Genomic DNA, 15256 nt, shown 5'->3' on the forward strand with positions numbered 1-15256 from the left:
AATAGAATCCCAGAGGGGCTGAGGCTGGAAAGGAAATCTGAAGGTCGTTGGGTCCAACCCCCTGCTCAGGCAAGGTCAGCTAGAGCTGGTTGCTCAGGTCCATGTCCAGATGGCTTTTGAGTTCAACTGACTTGGGGGGAAACTACAATAAACATGTAAGATGCAGATTAATAAAACACCAGCCTGGATAATGTCTCCTTTAGTAAGGAGAAACTTCGTTTTGGGGGAGGTCAGTCCTTAAGGTGAAGCCAACGTCCAAGGGCATCCCAAAGCCAACCCTGCAGACACAAAAGGTTTTGAGGACCATCTGTGGGACAGGGAAGCTCCTGTCTGGCCTTGAATGAGGTGCAACCCACTTCTTAAGAAAAATTTGAGCAACTGCAGTGGAAACAACTTCACCATGAAAGCAGATGGAGGGGACCCATCTGCCTCCCTCAGGACTTAGAAGGCCAGAGGCTGGGCTGGCTCAGCATTTTATAGAGTGCCTGAGGTAAGAAGAGCTAAGAATAAATAAAGAAATAAAATAAATAAAGAATAAATAAAATATTCACCTAAATCTGAGCAGAAAACAACACTGCTGGATCTGGACTGTCCCCATCACCTGCAACTCCAGAGGGTCCATGCAGCACCAGTCACACCATGGCTGGGAACAGACATTTCCAAACAAGCCTCCTTCTATTTGCATTTGAAACATTTATTTTGGGAAATACATATTAAACACTATTATTTATACAAAAATGGACTAAATTTGTCATAATGCTTATAACCCCCAAAAGGCCATTTTAATAGATCTGGATGAAGGGCTTTTTAAAAATTGTATTTTCTTTTTTTTTTTTTTTTCTTCAGAGAAAAAAAATCAGGTTACAAAGGAGAAAGCAACATGTCTTGCTTGGCCCAGCTTGAGATATCCACGAGAGGAAAAAAAAAAAAGTTTAAGATGACATTTGCAGAAGTGCCTCACACAAGAGCTTTTCTCCCCTTTCATAGTATTTGTTTTTTTACACTTGAAATATATATTTTTTTTCAGTTAATACACTTGTTTGTTTTTTGCTAAAATATAGCAAGTCAGCAAGTAGATAATTGTTCTTCCCCAACAGTCGTGCTGTTGCAGGGGGGGTAAACAGGAGCTAAGGGGGAGAATGGGTTCTCCTTGTGATACACTCCCCACACACACCCCTTGGGCTGCTGGGGTGAGGGGGGGGACATGTGGGGAGCCCCTGCAAACCCCCCACTGAGCAACATTATCTGGGCATCCCCACCAGGATGAGAGCAACCTCCTTCCTCCCAGTCACCTGTGCTGAAGAAGGTGGCTCTGCCTCTGTGGAGACCATTGGATGGGCTCTGGAGGTGCCTCCAGGATGTGACATGCTGCCCTTTTGGGATGTGACCCCTACCCCCCCAAAAGGGTGATTTGCAGGAAAGTTTTATCCCTTAGGATATGGAGACTGATGAAACAGACAAGGGAGGCAAGCGGATCTGGGGTGAGGGCAGGACTGCAGAGCTCTGCTCCAGGACCTCCTGTGTCATGGCATTATTTCACCCACCTCCTTGCAGGATCTGACTCAAGGAAGGAGGAGGTGTGGGGGCAGCCAGTGGGTGCAGCACCCACAACCACCACCCCAGTCCTCCTGACAGCTGCAGGGCTGGGTCTGCACAGGCACAATCCCTTTGCACAAGGACAAGCAAAGCAGAGGAGAATGTTACATGTACACATGTCACACAGGGGATTAAAAAAAATAATAATAATAATAAAAAAAAAAATTAAAAAAATACCTAACAGCCTCCTCTGACGTAGGGAAAAGCCCAAGAATCACAAGGATCAGACGGGACAACCCTCTTCCTCCCACCACTGCTTGCAGAGACCTTCCACCCTCAGCCCCCTTTGGACAAACACACTCTGAGCCTTCCGTGGAAAAAAGAACCCACCCGGCTGAATGAAAAATAAATACACAAATCTTCCCAGGACATCAGCCACATCTGTGCTCCAAGGGAGAGGGAAAAGGGAGTTTCTACAAAGTGTCACAGGCCTCTTGCAGGCTGCAAAGACAGACAAGGTGAGCCCTCCCTCCCCTCTCCCCCTCTATTGCAAGGTAACAGTCTGAAAAGGCACTTCTCCCACAGCCTGGCCAGGGGTTGGTGACAGGCGAGGTGACACCCAAACACTCCCAGTTTATTGCATGTAGGCAGGGTAGAGAGATGGGGTAAAGGGGGCTGGCAGGTCCCAGAGGGCTGCAGAGGGCTTGAAGGAGGTGGTAGGAGACAAGGATGGCACCATCTTGCACTCTTCATACCAGTACCTTGCTTCTGAAGGCTACATTCACCTGGAGAAACCCCTGCCTGCCTTCGACGGACGGAGAAGAGCCTTGGCACGGGGGGCAGGCAGGGCTCCTGGGGACACCCCAACCCCACCAGCCTCACGGATCTGCTCCCCTGAGCTCAGCTGTCAGACCAGCACCGGGAACCAGTGGAATGGTCCCCAGCCCCGGGGTGCTGGGCTGGGGGGTGAGAGGGAAACCCGTGCCAGAAAGCGGGGGGAAGGAGCGACCACCCCGCTCCGCACGACAGAGACAGCGTCTGGTTATTTGGTCAGTTTACATTGGCAGGGGGTTGGGGGTGGGAAGAGGGACAGTGGCAGAGGATTTATATAAAAATAAAGGGGGAAGAGGGGAGAAATAGCGAGCGTGAGCGAGCAAGGTCCTGGCTACAGAGCGAGACGGGTTACATTTCGTTAGCCACCAGCTCTTTGTCAGCCACGCCATTGGAGAGAGAGCTCTGGCCCTCGTTCAGCCTCTTGACCCTGTAGGCTTCAAAGTGGATGTTGCTGGTAATATCCTTGATGTTCTGCATGTGTGTCCTGCAGGAAAGGGAGACAGGGGTGATGGCACCTTGCTGGGTGCAGGTTCACCCAGCCCAGCCTCTGCCATCTCAACCCTCGCACCCCCAACCTCTGTTTTCAATGCACCCCCCTCCCTGTCCAGCTTTGCTGTTTAACAACATCTTAAGGGCACAGGAGGGAAGCAAAGGCAGTTATGGGCAGGCAAGATGAGAACCCTTCACTGGGACCAACACTCTGTGCTTGGGTATGTGGAGCCCTGGCTGTGGGAAGCCCTTGGTTCTGCAGCTCCCTGGGTTTTGTGCCAGCAACAGTTCCTGTCTGCAATTTATCTTGCAGCCACAATTAGAAAGAGCCCAATGCCCCCTCCAGCAAGCCCAGGGGGCTCAGCCTCTCATTCCCCTCCAGCAGGGACCCCTCTTCCAAGAGCAACTGGGAGTTCCCAGATGCCCAGTGGCACAACCCTGGGGTGCAGAAGGGTGATGTCTCTGGACTGGAGGGAGAACCTGAGGCTGGTGAGGGAACACTAAGGGAAAAAGGCTTCTCACCTGCTTCCTGGCAATCTGGAGCCACACTGCCAGCTATCCTGATCTATCCACTGCCCCTCTCCTCCCTTAACTCAGCACTGTAACTGAGAAAAGCCCCCCAAGGCCAGAACCATTCCCACTTGCAGAAAGCTGGGAAGGGATGGATGGATGGATGGATGGATGGATGGATGGATGGATGGATGGATGGATGAGCAGATCAAAGAGACTGCTGCTTCAAGCTGGGCTGGGCTCTCCCCTTTCTCTAGATGTCACCTGGTGACCAAAGACCACAGGGACAGGGCACAGTTCTACTGACCTGATGAGGAGGTCCCTCAGGTAGGCGAACTCACAGTGTGTTGTATTCTCCACTGGTAGGAAGAGAAAGAAACCATCAGTGTGCACCCACAGCATGAATATGGCAACCACTGAGGGCAAGGAGGACCCTTCAGGGTTTCACTAGCACGTGGAGGGCTGAGAAAGGGACTTACCTTCAGGGCTACAGGGTGCAGCACTCAGAGTCCTTTCTGCTGCTGGATGCCAGTGATTTCCCCAGGTACCAGTCCCTTCCCACCATCTCCCACCAAATGAGGGAGGCTCACAGCAGCATCTCCCACCCTGAACCCCATGAGGACCAGCACAAGCTTAAAGGGGCCCCAAACAAGGGATGGAAAAGGATGGGCTGAGCTCTGCAGTGAGTACCAGACATGGCTCCATGCAGGTGTTTCATCTATAGCTTCACAACAAGCACCCTGCAACATCCCAGGCACACAGTGACAAGGGGTGTTGCTCCAGCACAATTAGTCTGATAGTTTGCAGGTTATCAGGTATTTCAATTTAAAGGGCTGACTCCCTTTTTAAAATTTTTTCCACCCTAACAGGCTTGAACATAATGCAGAAGTGGCAAGACAGCAACTAATATCCTTCTGCAAAAGCCACAAGCCATGTCCTGGGTCTGTGCTGAAGGCAGATGCCACATGAAGAAGGGGAGTGTTTAGAGCCCCATGAAACTCAGAGCTTCCAGGGACAGAGCACAAGAGGGCAGCAGAGCTTTAAAATGTGCCGATTTTCCTGGCATCTTTGTTAAGCCAACCCTCAACACAGGATCCCAATTATGAAGACTCATAAATGAAAGAAACTTATTAAATGAAGGGGAGGAAGATAATTTGGGTGGCTCTGGAGACAAGGCAGTTGGCTGTCAGGGACAAGGATATGTGTAGATCCACTGAAGCCAGAAGCCTTCACCTAACCTTTAAACCATGATTTCAAATGGGGAATAAAAGAGGACAAAGTCAATGGGATGAAGATGGAGGAAGAGATCCCACAAGGGTACAATCCACATGCATGGTGGAGGGTGCAGAGACCTACAGGTACCAAGGAAAAGGCTCTAATCTGACACAGAGATGTCAGAACTGCCCTCATGTACCCTCAAATCAGGCATTTAACTGTGCAACCAGCAGAAGCCAGGCCACAGGAAACCCAGAAGCACTCAGCAGCCCCTTGAGCTACCCAAAGGCCCAGGAACTTGGTGCAGAAGCACTGGCCAAGGTGTTTTCAGTCCCCAAACACAAGGGAAGTGGGTTTTTCTGGAGGGGTGGGGAAGCACTCTATACACCTCAACTTCTACTGCTGATTATGGACCTCATGGCCTTCTGTCAGAGCAGGGAGATGGGCTCAGGAGGCAGGGAAACAAGGCCAATGTACCTTCAATGGTGCCCCACTTGGTCTTCCTTCCAAGGATTCTTCTTCCATTAACCTGGTACTCCTGGTCACTGCCCACCACTGCAAATGGGATCATTTCCTGAGGAAAGAGGAAAAAAAAAGGTTACATTTTCCTCCAGAAAACAGGTCAGGAAACCAAGCTGGTGAGCAAAGTCCTACATAAAGGTGTTTTCAGGAGAGTTTTGTGGGATGAGCTGCTCTGTCCCTAATGCTCCAGGGACTGCAGGCAGCCCAAGACCAGAGTGACAACACCTCTTGCACACATGCCCAGTGCAAAACCAGTCTAAAACCAGTCCCAAACCAGACCCCCAGGACAGCAGCACAGCAGCTTTGGAACAGAAATAGAGACCCCTCAGAGACACCATCAGCCCCCAGAGCTCCAGGGCCCATCCAGACTCATCCAACCCACTCCACCACACACTAACCCTGAATTTCTCATTCACGAGCCGATCTTCTGAGTCTTCATCAAACTCCTTCTGAGGATACACATCAATCCCATTGGCAAGAAGATCTGCCATTATCTAGGAGAGAAGAACAGAGGAACATGTGAAGGAGACATGGGCAGACAAGCTGCAATCCCACCGTGGTGGCAGCTCCCAGCCAACCCAACCCATGAACAATTCCCAGCAGCATTTTCCCTCTCCGTCCTGAACACTGCCCTCCCTGGAGAGAGAGACCTCAGTCTAACTGCTACACACCTCCAGGCACTTGCCCTGGAATCTCTGCAAGAACCTGGTGCCAAGACATGGTTCAGGCTGAGGGTGAGATGAAGTTACATGAGCTGGGTGTTGCTTTGGGATTAAGTAAGACAATGGGACAATTCAAGCTGCACCAAGCAATGGGGAATGTAGCTGCCAGGCACGTAGCCCAGTGTTGAGAAGCTGCTTTCTGGTGTCTGCTTACACAGCAGCTCCTGATCTTGGGACAGGGACACTGACAGCCTGGAAGAGTGGCCTCTAAGGACATTGCCTCTCTGCAAGGGGCAGAGATGCTGCAATTTAAATCCTGGGTGGAGGCTCAGCTCACAGGGAGCACAGAGGATCAGCGTGCTCCAACAAGGCTGTAAACCCAAACCCAGTCTGCCTGCCTGCTCCCATCACTTCCTATGGACTCCTTCCTCTCATCCCTACATTGCAGGCTGGCAAACGAAGCAGATCCAGCCCAGAGAAACCCCCTTGCTGGCATTCCAGCCCCCAGCCAAATGCCCAGGCTATCTTTAGGGAATCAACTCAACAAACCCAACTATCAACATCCATAGTCTGCATCCAGGCCGATGCTTCGCCACCACCTGCTCACCCCCATCCACACCCAAAAACCTCTCTCCTCTCCAAACCATCTGCCCCAGATGCAGATGGGGCCCTGTCTTTTGGAAGTATGCACACAGGCATGATGCTGGAGCAAAGGGAAAAGGTCCCAGTCTGGGTCCACCTAGACTAAGGTCCTGCCCTCTCGTTTGCAACAGTGAGTCTGGAGCAGTGAGCATAAAGAGGGCAAAGCCCCTGCAGAAGTGGCACTTCTGAACACACTGTGTGGTTACGTGTTCTCCCTCCATCTGGAACAATTTGGGAAGGTCTGGTAACAATCAGGAAGGTAATTAAGAGATAGTGTGGGAGCTCATCCTGCACTGAGGCAGTGCAGAGCTGGTGAGCCAGGTGCTGTCCCTGTGGCCTTTCATTACGTATTTATCAGCAGCAGAGATTGCACAGGTGACATTTTAGGGCTGACTTTGTAGTCAGAGTAGCCAGAATCACCTGCAGACACCTGGAGAAGTGAACTCCTAACCTCTGAACTGAGCCAGATGCCTTCACAAGCCACTGCAGAGAGCAGATGTGGCAGCATGGACTCAAATGCCCATCCTCCTGCACCAGCTCCTCACAGCCTGGCACACCAGTCAAGCCCAGCTTGGATTATCTCTTGGCTCCATTTCCAGCCACCCTTTAGTCTGCTGCAAAGGGAACTGCTCCCAGAGTTTGGATGTGGCCCCAAAACCAGAGTGGATATTTCAGTACCTGATCCTGCACAAGTACTGGGAAGACACTGGTGTGGGAAAGGGGTGGCTCATCCTCTTCTGCATAGAGGCATCAAAAAAGCCCTGCCTAATGTGCCATCCTCTTCATAACCAGTGGAGGGAGGTGACCCCTAAAACTGCCCTTTTGGCAAAACCCCCTGCAGTTCAGAATGTCATTTCCAGCCTCTATGCGCAGCACCCTCCACCTCCCGAAACACCTGAAACCAGCCAGAAAATACCAACAACAATAACAAAGGAGGCAGGAGAAACAGGCCCCAAGACTTCGAGCTCAAAACTTATCCTGCCCTGACAAAGATCCAAAGGAAACACAAGGAACACGAGGAGCTCAGACCTTTCCTCCGGCCACGTGGGATCGCTCAGAGCTGCAGCCCCAGGAATGCGCCGGGCTCCTGGCCAGGCACTCGCCTTTCCAGCCCTGCCAGGGAGGGGAAAGGGGCAGGAAGGGATTGGGGACAAGAGATGGGAGCCAGGAGAAGAGCCAGAAGCCCCTTACCCTCTGTTTGAAGTAGTCCCTCTCCTCCAGCGTCAGCGTGTCGGCCTTGGCGATCACCGGGACGATGTTCACCACTTTGCTCAAGCGCTTCATGAACTCGATGTCCAGCGGTCGGAGCCTGAAAAGCACAGCAGAGAAATGGAGAGGATTTGTGCCCTGTGATAGCAAAGTGGGGGCTGCTGCAGTTACCCAGCAGAAAGGGGGCATTAAAAGAGTAGACGTGGGGGGAATCACTTTTTTTCAGGCAGGAAAAATGAGGCATTCTCCTACAAGCACCACATCAGGGGCCATCTCAGAGACACAACATTTCCCTTTCCAAGTGCCCTGATATCCCCAAACCCTCACAGACCCCACCAAGTGGGAGAGGGCTTTGATCTCTGCATGGATGCTCGGCCACCAAGGACTGAAGAACTTGCCCAAAGCTCCACCCAGCCTTGGTGAAGCTGGGATGAGAGCACAGGGATTCGTACGTGCTTGGTTTGAAGAAATTAAGCTGGGAAGAGACCACAGTGTGAAACCTCTCCAGCCATATCCAAGCTGTCACCAATCACTCAGGGACAGCACGACATGGAACTGGCCACAGATCACTCTTCCTGCTCACACTGCCTCCTGCACTGAGGACCAGCCTGTTGCTGTGCACAAGTGAAGACAGCATCTTGCATCCATTGGTTGGGATTCAAAAAGGTTCCACTAAGTGGAAAATCTCCTAAGAGGTTCCTCCGTGGTCTCACACAGCATAGAAGAGAAACAGCTTGTTCCAGAGAGCAAAAATGTCTGAAAATCTCTACAATGAAAGCCTCAGCAGAGGAAAGCAGCTGAGGTTTTGTAACTCCAGTGATCAGCCCCTCGGGAAATCCCTCCCTGCTAAATGCTCCTGCTGACAGCACGGATGTGACCTCCAGTGCCACCTTGGTCTGTGTCCAAGGGCTCTGCTCCAGCTGCAGATGGTGATGAAGGCCCCTGGTCATGACCCTCCCTCCCTCTGAAGTCCTCTCTGAAGGAGTTTTTCCTGCTGGGGGTGTTCCCAAGCTAGCCAGGGCAAAGCCCTCCTTGGGACACCTCCACCTCCTGCAGGTCTCCCTTGGTGGCTCTGGAGGTGATGAGGACACAGGCCTAGGCAGGACACTTGAGTAGATGTTGCCCTGGGAAAGGAAACACGGAGGTCCCAGAGGAGACCAAGGAACACTTTTGGGGTGCTCAGACTCAGGACCCTGTTGGGAAAGGAGCCCACACTGAAAGCATGCAGGGAAGGGGCAGAAAGGTCAGCACCAGAGCCCCAGAAGCAAAGGGACACTTCTGCCACTTGTACATCCTTAGTGTCCTCATCCTGTGAAGCCATCCCTGCCAGGTTCCAGCCCCAAGGGAGGGACATCCAGCCCCAGAGAAACCCAAACAGCTCCAGCTGATCCATAAAGAGAAGCTTGAGGCTGCTCCAGCACAGCCAGCACCAGTGACCCAGCCAAGCCCTTCCCTGGTCAAACCCTCTCTTGTCCCAGGGATTGGGCTGGACTGTGCCAGGTGGACCTTCTCCCCACACACTGACATCCCACACAGCCCTGAGCACATCATTAGGATGTGGACAAATGAGTGTCTAACACAAACTGAGGAGTCACAGATCACCCTGGGCCCCAGGAAAGAAAGAGCTGGGATATTAAAATAAGAAAAGAATAGAAAAAAACAAGGCAACCCCCATGGACACATCTAAGCAGATTTGCTGCTGGCAAACATTGTTTGGAGCTCTGCATAATGCATTTCCCAGACCTCCAAGGAAGTAATGCAGTTATGCTCCTCTCCCAGCAGATTTCTTTCCCCTCCTCTCTCTTTGCTATTTTTCCCCTCTACAAGCCTCTTCCCTACTGAGATTGTGTTCCTGCCTCTTTCATCACTTTTTTTTTTTTTTTTTTCAGAATGAAGACCAGGATGCAGATGTAGCTGATGAAGACCAGTTCACAATCAGCCAGATATGAGTTTCAGCCCTCACCCACACCTGGAGGATGCCAGCAGCAATCCACAGAGCAGGAGACAGAGAACCAGCCCATATCCACCAGCACCCACTCAGGCACAGTGACCATGTCCCACACAGGTCTGCACCCAAATCCAGAAGACACCAAGGCACCTTCAACACTACTTTCTGCTCCCATCACCTTCTGCAAGTGCCTCATCCATGAAGGTCACCAACCATGGGCACCTCCCTGCAGCACCCTGGAGAACAGGAAGGGAATCAAGGGACTCCCTAGAAGACTGTTTTAGGGTACTTTTGCAAGTTTCTAGATATTCTACCAATTCCTGCTGGCTACGTCCCCCCTGAAATTTAAGTATTTAAAAGAAAGAGTTCTTCTTTTCCCTAAGAACAAGACATGTTGGTAGACATCACACTCATGTGAATACTTCAAAGGAGAACAAATGGCTTAAGGCAATCATGAGTGCAAAGAGCCTGATTTGCAGTAATAGCCCTGTGCAGACCCAGGCAGACACAGTAAAGGTCATGATGGAGCAAGATCAGACCTAATTTCTCTTAAATCCTGCTATGAGGGCACAGCCCAGGACAGCAGGGATTTCTGCTGGGATCTGCAGGGACCAGTTTAGGTGTTTAACCATCACCATCCCCTGGCAGGCTGCAGGCACAGCAGTGCTGTCCCCTGCTGGGTATCTGAACTTGGCTCATCTGCACAGAACTTTGATGCCTGGACCTGCTGAGGATCAGCAGTGAAACCCCCAATTATACAATACACAAAAGGGACAGAGAAAGTCAGTTATTTCATTTCAGCTCCACACAAACTGCTCCAGGTAGATCACAAAGAAGATGGAGCTCAAGAAGAAAAACCAACTGTTCTCTTCCCTTTCCCCAAATGGTTCTCGGTATTGTAAACTTTCAGATAGGCACAAGCACACTTTGGGCTTTGCTGGGAGGGGTTGGAAGGGCTCTAAGAGGAGTGGATGGGCTGGAGGAAAAGCTCCAGCCCACCCCAGCCAGTGCTGGTTGCCCCTCCAACCCCTCTTACTGTGGGGCTGGAAAAACCAGAGCCACTGGGTACCTTATCACGGCTGGATGTGTTATCATGGCTGGGCACATGTTCTTTCTGCATTGCCCACAGCCACCATGCCTGGACAGGATCTGTTCCCTTGAAATCCCATTACAGGAACCCAAATTCACAGCGAGCTGCAGTTATTTCCTTTTGGTTGTGTCCCAGATCAAACTGGCAGCAAGAATTTGAGCTGTGCATTAGGCAAATGCCAGAGAGCACCCAGCAGCCACCCCAGCCCCATCCACCAGGACCCAGCAGCCTGCTCAAGGGACCCAGTGGGCACCCAGAGGGGCAGCTAGTGGGGAAAGCAGCAGTCCATCAGCCAAGAGCTCTGGCAGAGGCAGAAGAGGGGCTGCTGAGGCCGGGCAGTGTTTCAGAGCCGAGCGGTGCTTCGCAGGGGTCAGAGCTGAGATATTTATTGAGTGGCAGAGCAGTGCTCGTGCAGCTGCAGCCAAAGCCCTGCCAGCACGTTACTGAGCCCTCACAAACATGGTTTTACTGGAGTGTTACAAGAAGGACAGGGTGTGTGTGAACTAGATGGGTTGCAAAGCCTGTTCTGAAATCCCTGCAAAGGGACAGAGCAGCGGAAACCTCCCTGCTCATTAACCCTTGAGCTGCCCAGGCAGGAAGGGCAGAGTGAAAGGGAGCTGAGCAGCCCTTCACTCCCACCTCTGAAGCTGTGCACTTAGTTAACTTTGCTTTTTCCCCATCTCTCCTTCCCTTTTTATTTATGAAGGAAGCAAGCCCTCACCCAATGACCCATCAGGCTTAGCCCCAGCTGCCTGCAGCAGCCACATGGCAGGGAAAGGATGCAAGTCCTGTGCTGTGCTTGACTCGTGGGGAGGGACAGAAGTCACCCCTGCTTTGGGTGCATCCCACAGTGAAGGCAGCAGCTCCCCAAAGACAATGAAAACCAGCCCAGTGCAACCCCTGTCCAAGGACAGATGGCATCAAGCATCCTGGGACAGCAAGTGGCATGGAAAGCACACGAATGGTGCCACGTGGGCATGGCAGGGTCCCCCCCAGCTGGCTGTGGCTGTCCCTGGAGCAGGTCCCTGCATGGATATGAGCCACTGCCCTTGCCAGCCATGCTCCCCACTGCCTCCTGGTGAAGCCAGAAATACCAAAGCAAGGACCCTGATGCCTTTTCCCATACCTTTCCTCATTGGACCACAGCCCACCTGCCTCAGAGAAGGCACAAACCTGCTGATTCAACATCGTGTGACAGCTTCCCAAACCCTTGTCTTCCAAAATGAGCACAAACCTCTGCTACCAGCAGCTCCACCCCACAGGAGAAGTGGCTGCACCATCCATCTGTGTCCATGGACCATGGGAAAAGCCTGTCCATGGGGATCAGAAATCTGACTCGGGCTTCCTAAGGGGGCAGAAAGGAAACTCAATACCTGCCCAAAACTTCCCGCTGACTTCTCCTTCCTCGTGGGGTTTGTCTTGTCCCCCTTCACTCATTCCTCAGCTCGCCTCCATCCCGTGGCAGGAGGGGACATCAGTGCCAGTGTCAAGCTGTGACCTGGGGGCAGGGAAGTACAGACCCCCCCCCAGCCAGGGCTGGGAGCAAGCACTGGCCCCAGCAGGGCTGTCAGGGAAGGAGGAATCAGCACAGAGCTCGGCACCAATGGCCTCCAGCTGCTGGGCTCACTGAGCTATTGGAAACACATGTTGGTTGGAGAGAAATAAAAAAAGCAGCTGAACTTCCAGGCAATGGCTGTTAGCTGGGGGGTGAGAGAAACCAGAGCCAGGGCTGGAGGGGCTCTGGTGGGGGATGAGGCTCCACAGCACTGCCTGCACAGCCCTGGGGACAGCAGCCTCTGTGCAGGTCAAGCATCTGCAGGATGTAACACTGGACACACTTGTAAGGGTTAAAAACCCAAAGCAATTAAAGTTGGAGCACAGCTAATGCTGCAACACCCTGACCTGCCAAGGCAGGGGCTGCAGATTGGGGTGGAGATAAGCAGGACCAACACGCTCCACTGGCCTGAAAACGTCACCTCCTTTTGAAATGTTTTCTGCTTTATCATATTAAACCATAAACGTTTCGTTGGGCCTCTCTGCTCCCAATCAGGGGCTGGTTACACAAGAGGAGCATAACTGGCCCATGCAGTCATTTGATTCCAGTGAAGGAGGCATTTTTGGTCTACCCACTGACAGAAGCAAAACAAAGGCTTTTCTATTGGAATAAATCTCTACACGGGGAAGAGGGAAAGGCTGATCCAAAACAACAACAAAAAAAGCCCCTAAGCAGAAAGAGCCAGGAGTGGAAGGAATCAACACAAATCAAAAGGAAACTAAGGTCTTCTTTTATGTTGTGATACTTTAAAGTCACAGAATGCTTTAAGTGCCCCAGATTCTCACTGCAGGCTGCATGCCTAGGAAAAAAGAATAATAATAATAAATAAAAAATAGAGCGAGATCTGGGCCTTTGATGCTGTTGCTTGAGAAGTGCCAGAGCCAGGAGAGCTCTGCTCTGAATAAACTGCATGCCACTTGCAGACTAGTCAAACAACTTACAAAATAGTCTTAAAGGGTGAGAAAGAAAACCAGCTTCTCCCCTTACGAAGGCAGGGGCATAGCAAAGAAAATTAATGTTTTGTTTGCAAAGGCTGCCTTTCAGTCCAATCTGATCACTCAGTGACTGGTATCCATCCTCAGCCAAGCAAGCAAGGTGACCAAAACAAAGCAAGCAGCTAACCAGAGCTCAGGAAGGCTCTGATGGCCCCTTGGAAGGGAAAACTCTGTATTTTTCTGGAGCACTGAAGTTCTGCTCTGGCCCTGCGAGGGCTCCAGATGCTCCAGCCCTGGGAAGGACAGCTTCACACTGTCCTCAAGTTCCTCAAGTCCCTCAGAACCACAAATCCCCAAGGAAAATCCCAATGGCTGAGCTGCCCGAGCCCAAAGGCAGGAGAGGGAAGGCCCAAGGGTCTGAGTGAGGGTGGAGGGTACATACGAGTGGCCCGTGGCTGGGATGAAGTAAATGCAGCAGTGGACCCGCGTGTCGGGGATCCGCTTCTTCCGGTTGATGTTGATTTCCTCCTGCAGGTACTTCTCGTACTGGTCATTGATGAACTTCATGATGGGCTGCCAGCTGCAAGGAGAGAACATGACCACCCTGAGCCTCCCTCCTGGTCTGGTTGCACAAAGCAGAGCCCCTCGAGCTGGGGATGCTCTGTGTCATACAGAATCCCCTAAGACACACAGACAACCCCAAAACACTCACACAGGGAACGTTTTTAGTTCCTGTCAGCTCCCTCTGGGCAGCAGGGAAATCTCAAACCTCAAGCATTCACCACTTGGCAACTCCCCACAGCATGGTGGGAGGGGATTTCACTGGGTGCTTCATATAAGTACCTGGTACATCCTCCCTTTCCTCCCCCAGGACCTGGCTGCTGAGCAGGGCAGGACCAGGAGCATCCCTTTGCTCCTTGTGCCATGCTGTGGCACAGGAGCAAGAGTAGCATCAAACCCCCCAAAGCCCAGCCCAGCTTGTGGTGAAGAGAAAGCACCTGCCACCAGCTGGGCAGAGCAGCCCTGCCTTGTCCCAGGGGGCCCATCCTGCACAGCCAGCCACTGTCCCAGGGCCTCTGGCAGAATTCAGCCTTCAGAGCCACATGAGTGATGTCTGGGGACCGACCACACTGGCACAGCTGCTCCTGGCTGCAAACAAAGGTTGTCTCATGCTGGGAACAGCAGGATGTTTGTGGGCTCTCACAGGGTCCAGGATCAGCCCCAGGGAGCATGACACCATGCTGCCACCCAAACAACCTTGTCCCCTGATCCCCAGGGAGCAGGGATGACACAGGACCAGGCTACAGCCTCCAGCACCAGGTCAGGATGTCCTGGGGCTCAGCTGCCTTCCCCCTGTCCTAGTCCCCAGCTCACCAGTTCTCATTGTTGATGTGGTCTCCAAAGCCTGGGGTGTCAATGACTGTCAGCTTCATGCGAACCCCCTTCTCTTCAATCTCTGAAATGGAGAAGAGAGCTGGGGATGAGGCAAGCAGAGATGGGTGTTCTGGCCAAGCCTGCCTCCCCCAAATCAGCTGGAGAGCTGCCCCTAAGGGAGAAACACAGCTACACAGCTAATAACAGGCACAAATCAGCACTCCAAAAGGATGCAGCCACATCTGCCCTGGAGTGTTATCCCCCAAGGTCACCTCACTTGTTCCTTTCCACCATAGTTAAGTCAGTGCTGGTGGATAAAGAAAAAAATAGATTTTTTTTTTTTTTCTCAGCCCTGCAAGCATCTCTGGGTGGTCAGAGCCCCTTCATGCAGCAGGGAATGAAGGTTTAGTGGAGGTCCACAACTCTGGCAAGCCTCTGGAAACACAAGAGCAGGACCAAAAGCCAAAGCACCAGGTGGGATAGACAGAGCCTCACCATGAGTGATGGATTTGATTTCAATGGTCTTGGGGATCCGCTCTTCAGAAGTTGGCTGTACAGATTTCCGGCTGATTTTGGATTTGAAGAGGGTGTTGATTAACGTGGATTTCCCCAAGCCACTCTGACCTGGAAAAAAACAGGACAAACCACACTCAGCACTCACTTGTTTCCGGGTTATTTTTTCAGGGGCCAGGAGATGGGGATGCTGATGGACTCAGCCTGCATTGGGTCTGCAGG

At 52.0% G+C, this 15256-nt stretch overlaps 1 protein-coding gene across 6 annotated transcripts in view; it reads right to left on the reverse strand.

The window, feature by feature from the left end:
* Positions 1 to 673: 673 nt before the first annotated feature.
* SEPTIN9 (septin 9) overlaps positions 674 to 15256 on the reverse strand; it is a 129378-nt gene continuing 114795 nt past the window's right edge. For all 6 annotated transcript variants that reach the window (XM_071764704.1, XM_071764702.1, XM_071764705.1 and 3 more), the window contains 8 exons: positions 15017 to 15145; positions 14522 to 14603; positions 13590 to 13727; positions 7602 to 7719; positions 5505 to 5600; positions 5062 to 5158; positions 3677 to 3728; positions 674 to 2854 (listed from right to left, as the gene is read on the reverse strand). In XM_071764704.1, the coding sequence (XP_071620805.1) occupies positions 2719 to 2854; positions 3677 to 3728; positions 5062 to 5158; positions 5505 to 5600; positions 7602 to 7719; positions 13590 to 13727; positions 14522 to 14603; positions 15017 to 15145 (848 nt within the window). In that variant the 3' untranslated portion in view covers positions 674 to 2718. The remainder of the gene's footprint in view (positions 2855 to 3676; positions 3729 to 5061; positions 5159 to 5504; positions 5601 to 7601; positions 7720 to 13589; positions 13728 to 14521; positions 14604 to 15016; positions 15146 to 15256) is intronic.

The sequence above is a fragment of the Heliangelus exortis genome, chromosome 20, assembly GCF_036169615.1.
Source record: "Heliangelus exortis chromosome 20, bHelExo1.hap1, whole genome shotgun sequence".
NCBI classification, from domain to species: Eukaryota; Metazoa; Chordata; class Aves; order Apodiformes; family Trochilidae; genus Heliangelus; species Heliangelus exortis.